At 60.2% G+C, this 6804-nt stretch overlaps 1 protein-coding gene across 2 annotated transcripts in view; it reads left to right on the top strand.

The window, feature by feature from the left end:
- The first annotated feature begins 3347 nt into the window (after window positions 1-3347).
- Window positions 3348-6804, top strand: part of PLXNC1 (plexin C1) — a 159773-nt gene continuing 156316 nt past the window's right edge. For both annotated transcript variants that reach the window (XM_040980785.1, XM_040980775.1), the window contains exon 1: window positions 3348-4448. In XM_040980785.1, the coding sequence (XP_040836719.1) occupies window positions 3384-4448 (1065 nt within the window). In that variant the 5' untranslated portion in view covers window positions 3348-3383. The remainder of the gene's footprint in view (window positions 4449-6804) is intronic.

Genomic DNA, 6804 nt, shown 5'->3' with positions numbered 1-6804 from the left:
TCCTCCTTAAGACTCGCCCGTCTTGTGAACGTCACAGATAATACCACCTGTTTCTAGGATGGCAAGCCAGCCTGGAGAAGTCGGCACCATCTTCTCTCTCTGGGGTCCAGGCATGTGCAGCATCAGTTCTGAAATGCAGCACCGTAAGTGACATCGCGGGCTTGGCCACTTGGACCAGGAAGCCGGCTCACCCACAGAACTGGCATCCTCGGGTCAGAGCGTGTTGTGCGAGAGAAGGAGAGCCCAAACGACAGAACTCACAGGCCTCGATGTTGAGATTTCAGCCACTCGCATTCCTCACACTTCTCAAATGTGAATTTGCATCCTGAAGGTGGAGCTTTAGTACGCGAGAAAAATGGGCAGGGGTAAACATGCTGGTACAAAATGGGGCAGACTCGGCACAGAATGCATTTATAGGCTTCCGACTCGCCTACGTGTTTCATACCCAAAAGTAAGCACAAATTCCGATTTCTCTCGCCGTGGGAGCCTGCATACGATTAAACGGGAGGAAAAAGAAGCTTACTGGTGACAGCGCGGGGCTGAGGGCTCCATGGGAAGGCAGGAAACCGTAGCCATCAAAGCCACTTCACACTTCTTGCTGCTAGTGTATTTAGATATATTTTTCTTTTCTTTCTCTCTTCCCCCCGCCCCCAAAACGAGGCAGCAATGAATTGAGCAATGATCAAAATGCCGCACCGCAGAGTCTGTTTAATCCAAATAGCTCCCAGGATGGCCTGGACTGATTGTACCGACTCTACAGGACTCAGAGAAATGACTTGGTTACCAGTGAAGTAAAACTATCTTGGCAATGGAATGGAACTGTTGCTTCTCAGCACATAACAACGCAGCCACAGCCGGCTGGGGGAAGCCAGCCACCACCCTGGTCCTCCTCCTCATTCACAGAGGAAAACGATTGTGATATAGTGATAGAGTGCTTAAATCCCTGCCATGCCGCACAGGGGTCCGGGAGCTTTAGCAGAGGGTTTTTAGATTCTTATTTCTGCTCTTTCTAGCAGCACACAGATTCTTAAGCCATCCCAGGCAGCTAGGGAATGGGGGAAGTAAGCCTGATTATTTTGGAGCCAATCAAGCATCCGATTTGTTTAGCTAGGGTTGCCTGCCCGGACCTCTGCTTCCTCCACTCCCCTTACTGCCGCTGCAGCCACCCTCAACACAGCAGAGGGGGCGACCTTGCAGCTCACAGGAAAGCGTTGGCTGCCTACTGGCAGACAAAGATAATGTTATCCAATTTCAAACGAGGAGCTCATGAATAGATAGCAAGATGACCACTCTGAATTCAGCGGCTGAGAGCCACTGCTGGAATGACATGATCCTTTAGCTGCGCATGGGGAGCTGAGACGCGCACTTGGCTGCCTCCTGACCGCCCTCAACTCTCCTTGCTTTAAGCTGTCTAGAGTGCCCGCCTTATCCCTGGGCACCAGAGAGAACTTGAAGCACTGCTTCAAATTGAAAGTCTGCCCTGCTTGCTCCTCCTGCAGTGGGCGACACTCAACCCAAGCAGAAACAATCTGCAGCAGGGAACCCTGGAAGGAAGGAAATAAGAGGAAGGCGGCCAGCCGCCCTCCCTGGGGCCATTGGTCTGGTAACAGCCCAGGAAGGACCAGAGGTGGTTTCCTAAGGATCTGGAAGGGTCCCAGGGGCTTCCTGCAATCAGTCACACTATAAGGTGCTGACCAGTCACACTGTAAGGTGCTGTCTGGGCCACCAGCTGCCTCCCAGCCCTGGGGGGGGGGGTGCCTCTTCTGGGAAGGCCTGCTCTCTTTAAGTTCTTGGGGGCTCTGGAGATTTCCCAACCGAGATGCAGCCCCTGGGTGAGGGACTCCAAAGAAAAGCCGCGGGAAGGGATGAGATGGTAGGAGGATCTCCAGGGAAGTAGGGGTACCCCGCTGTAGGATGACAGGGCTGTGTGGGGTGGGGCTGGGCATATGTGACTATGGAATTTGGGGAACTTTTCAGTCTTGAGTGGAGACCTGACCCCTGAGGCACTGCTGCAATGGCCACAGGTGGCACTGGATTCCAGCCACAGGCCCAAGAGGCCTGGAGGAGGGAATCTGGACTCTCCTGTCTGCCGGTGAACTTCTCAGCTTCCTCATCCATGATTCTCGACTACTAAGGAGAGCTGACAATAACAGCCCCTAATTAAATCGGTTGTTATGAGTATTAAATGAGCCTTAATCCATGCGGTGAGAGAACAGCAGTCGGCGCATAGTAAATGCTCAGTAAAGGGATAGCTGGGATCACGAAGGTTAGCTGATGAGTGCAACTTTCTTAGCGCTGCATTGGAGAGCCTGGGCTCCGTTGCCAAGGGAGATGACAGAACCTTTGCAAAGATGGGCGCGCTCGGGCTCCGGGGATGGTCTAGAATCAGAGCGTGGCGCCTGCCTCTGCCTCACCTTGCGCCCCTGACCGCCGGGCCAGCCACTGCCGGTCACAGGGGAGCGTGCGGCCCGGGCGCGTCTCCCCCCCCCCCCCCCCCCCGCGCCATCACACACCTGTCAGCCGCCTTCGCAAGCCTCCTCGTGGCGGGAGCCCTGGGCCTCCGTGGTTACCCCTCGGCCCCTGGCCTTGCGGGGTCCGCGCTGCTCCCCGCCCTCCCCCGCCTGGGTAGCTGTCATCCTCTTAAACCCGGGCGTTCGAGCAGCCCAGCGTACGGGCCGAGCGCGGGAAGCGGCCCCGTGCGCCTCCTGCGCGCCCCGGGAATCCCGGGCAAGCCAAGGGACGATGGTGGCGGCCACGGCGGCCGTGGCAGGCGGCGCAGCTTTGTTAGGCACAGATCAAAGAGGCCACCTACACAGTAACCCAAATTACGAGACCTCCCTCCTCCCTATCGCACCGAATCAAGAGGGGAGGGGAGATGGGCGTGGAGGGAGGGAGGGCGGGCGACGGAGGGCGGAGGAGGAAGAGGATGAGGAAGGGGCCAGTTGCATCCCACTTTCACAATGGGAAAGTGAGACGCTCAAGCGCACCCAAGCTCTTCAGCCCTCCCCGCCTGCCGCGCTCTCCTCCGCCCGTCCCCCTCCCTTCCCCTCCGCGCCTCCCCGCGAGCGCCGGCGTTGCACAGAGGAACTCTTCGGCGAAGGAGGACGAGGAGGAAGCGGCGCCGGAGCGCGCAGGGCTTGCCGCCGCCGCCGTCGCCACCGCCGCACAGGCTGCCGGAGCGAGCCCGCCGCGCGCCGCCCTGCCAGCTCTCCTTCCCCGGCGAGCCGCGGGGATGGGGCGGCCGCGGGAGCCCGAGCGCGCGCAGGAGCCGCCGCCGCCGCCGCCGCTGCCTGCGTCTCGGTTTCCGCGCGCTTGAACCGCCGCCGCCGCCGCTGCCGCCGCCGCCACCGCGCGCCCTGCCCCGGGGCGGCCCCCGCAGGCTCATGGAGGTCTCCCGGAGGAAGGCACCGCCGCCGCGCCCCCCGCGCCCCGCCGCGCCGCTGCCCCTGCTCGCCTATATGCTGGCGCTGGCGGCGCCCGCCCCGGGCGCGGGCGAGCCCGTGTGGCGCTCGGAGCAAACCATCGGAGCCATCGCGGCGAGCCGGGCGGACGGCGTGTTCGTAGCGAGCGGCAGCTGCCTGGACCAGCTGGACTACAGCCTGCAGCACCAGCTCTCGCGCCTGTACCGGGACCAGGCGGGCAACTGCACGGAGCCCGTCTCGCTGGCGCCCCCCGTGCGGCCCCGACCCGGGAGCAGCTTCAGTAAGCTGCTGTTGCCCTACCGCGAGGGGGCAGCCGACCCTGGGGGGCTGCTGCTCACCGGCTGGACCTTCGATCGCGGCGCCTGCGAGGTGCGACCGCTGGGCAACCTGAGCCGCAGCTCGCTGCGCAACGGCACCGAGGTGGTGTCGTGCCACCCGCAAGGCTCGACGGCTGGCGTCGTCTACCGTGCCGGCCATGGGAACCGTTGGTACCTGGCCGTGGCCGCCACCTACGTCCTGCCCGAGCCCGAGACGGCGAGCCGCTGCAACCCCGCGGCGTCCGACCGCGACACGGCCATCGCGCTCAAGGACACGGAGGGGCGCAGCCTGGCCACCCAGGAGCTGGGCCGCCTCAAGCTGCGCGAGGGCGCGGGCAGCCTGCACTTCGTGGACGCCTTCCTTTGGAACGGCAGCGTCTACTTCCCTTACTATCCATACAACTACACGAGCGGAGCGGCCACCGGCTGGCCCAGCATGGCGCGCATCGCGCAGAGCGCCGAGGTGCAATTCCAGGGCCAGGCGGCACTCGACTGCGGCCACGGCCACCCCGACGGCCGCCGCCTGCTGCTCTCCTCCAGCCTGGTGGAGGCCCTGGACGTCTGGGCGGGCGTGTTCAGTGCGGCCACCGGAGAGGGCCAGGAGAGGCGCTCCCCCGCCACCACGGCACTCTGCCTCTTCAGGATGAGTGAGATCCAGGCGCGCGCCAAGAGCTGCAGCTGGGACTTCCAGACGAGCGAGCACAACTGCGTGAGTCCCGGGCCCGGGGCGCCAGGGGCAGCAGTGCCATGGGGGGAGGGGTGGCGGGGGAAGACCTACTTGCTGTAGGCTGGGGCTCTTGGGTTCACCCTGCCCCAGTGGTTCCCAGAGAGCCCTCCTCTTCTTTCCCCCCACCCCACGACCTCTGGCCACTCCAGTCCTCGGCCTGAGGTCCCCAAAAGGACAGAGTACAAAAGGGAGGGGGACTAGTGGGTTGGAGTTGGGCTCAAAACTCCGGTGGCTGTATCCCATCTCAGCCTAATGTGGATGGTCAGCTATAGCCGAGCCTTCTCCCACTCCCCAAAGCCCCTCTTTAACCGCCCCCTCCAGGGCTTCTAGTCTCCAGGCTGCCACTTCTAGGGTCTCGGCAGGCAGGTGGTCCACCCTGTACCCTCCGTTGAGAAGCCATTGAACCTCAGGGCTTGCTGCCACACCCCAACCTTTGTGCCCCCCACGCCGCCGTGCTGACCACACAGGTGGCATGGGGGGAAGAGTTGGGAGCCCGCCTGCTCCGTTCCACCCCCCCACCCGCCGCGCCTCCCACCCCTCCTACTCCGCGCACCCCAGGGCCAGGGGGCGGGGCTGTGGCTGGCTGAGCCCGTGCTGTGGTCTCCAGCGCTGGGGAGGTGGGAGGCTGGAGGCGGCTTTGTGGGCGAAGGGCTCAACCCGCGAGGGTAGGGAACCGGCAAGGGAAAGTGTTGGGGCACTACAGGAGGTTTGTTGGCGAGGGACATGGAGGCACCACCCCTTGGACTGTGCCTGAAATAGGCAAGGGACCCAGGATTCCCCCCACCCCCGCGCCAGTACCCCCACTTCTCCCAGGGCAGCCGCAGCTTGGCTTTTCTTAAGGGGAAAAAAAAAGCGGCAGTTCAAGAGGGTCCGGTTAATAGGGATTATGAGGGCATTGTGCACTTCTCTAGAAAGCCTTTCTCTTTCAAGGCTACTGGCTTGCCACCTCCACATATGGCTCCTGAGAGGGGGAGCCTGCCCGGAGGCTCCCCCCGCCCCGCTGCCACCTCCCTTTAGTAAGTGGAGGGAAATCAAAAGAGCAGAATGGAACCGCTACAGGTGTTGCCATTGTTTGGGGAGAGAAGTCTCCACTTGGAAGATGTGTTGTTGATCCATTTGTTGTGTACTCACAGGGTCAGGGTGGGATTGGGGAGGGGTGTGTGTGTGTGTGTGTGTGTGTGTGTGTGTGTGTGTGTGTGTGTGTGTGTGTGTGTGTGTGTGTGTGTGGGACACCGCAGCCCTATGGCTGGAGTACAGTGTTGCTCTAGAAGACAGAGCTGCTGGGAGGGCTTTTGCAAGGTGTGATTCCTGGCGCCTCCCTGCTCCTTTCCTGTGAGCTGTGTGCCGGGACTCATGGGGGACCGGGTCACTACTGCTCTAGTTCTTAGAAACATACAAGCCACACAGATTGCCCCTGCATGACTTAGACCCTCAGTGCACACACGCTGCAGTGTCTGTCTGTATTAGCTCTCTCTAATCTAATGGTTCCAGTCTGGCAAACCCATTGCCTTCTACTTCTCTGTTCTGAGACTAGAGAGAACCCCTCCAGTATGGCTTGGCGTCAAGCCCTGGGCACGCTTGCTCTCTGGGGTTCATGACAGGTCGGCTGGAGGCCCCTCGGCAGGTAGTGAGGATGGAGATCCAATCCCTGCCATCTGACAGCTGTGTGGATGTGCCAAAGCCAAAATACGTTTCTTTCCCTTGTTCCACTCCATCCACCCACTGGGTCCTGGAGCACTCAGTTCCCTTCCAAAGCCCAGCCGGCTTGCGCTCAGAATCCTTGGTTGTCACTCTGGCAGGTGGTGTTTTGTGTGTGTGTGTGTGTGTGTGTGTGTGTGTGTGTGGGGATGGGGAGCAACTGGGGCAGGGGGGCAAGTGACCGCACTGTTGATTCAGCTAAAGCAAAGCTGCTGGCACAGAGCTGCCCCGAATCTAGAATTGAAAAGATAAATAATTAAAATGGGTCCTTGGGCAGCATTTCCTGCTGGGGTTATTTATGGAGAGCTCCCAGTGGGCTTGGATCTGTGTGTCCTGAAAGACAGGGTCTCTATCCCCTGAGTGTGTCATTCGAGTTAAATAACATACTCTGGTTCAAACAATAGCATGTCATGGCTGCACAGGTGGGGGCTTGGAGTTCTGCAGAGGTTTTTTTTTTCTTAATTTAAGTAAATTTCTTGCTGCTGTATGAATTAAAAAGCCTTAATGGAGCTGAATTTCAAGAGTTTGAATGGGAGAAAAGAAGGTGGTAGCTTCGATGAAAAAGCTGACAATTTTCTAACCCATTGAATAGGGAGAGAAGATACGTAATTCAACAAATATTTGTTTGATGGCTTTGAGT

The sequence above is a fragment of the Ochotona curzoniae genome, unplaced genomic scaffold (genome assembly GCF_017591425.1).
Source record: "Ochotona curzoniae isolate NIBS_2020 unplaced genomic scaffold, NIBS_Ocur_1.0 contig_1014, whole genome shotgun sequence".
NCBI lineage: Eukaryota > Metazoa > Chordata > Mammalia > Lagomorpha > Ochotonidae > Ochotona > Ochotona curzoniae.
This window is presented reverse-complemented; position numbering and strand designations above follow the sequence as displayed.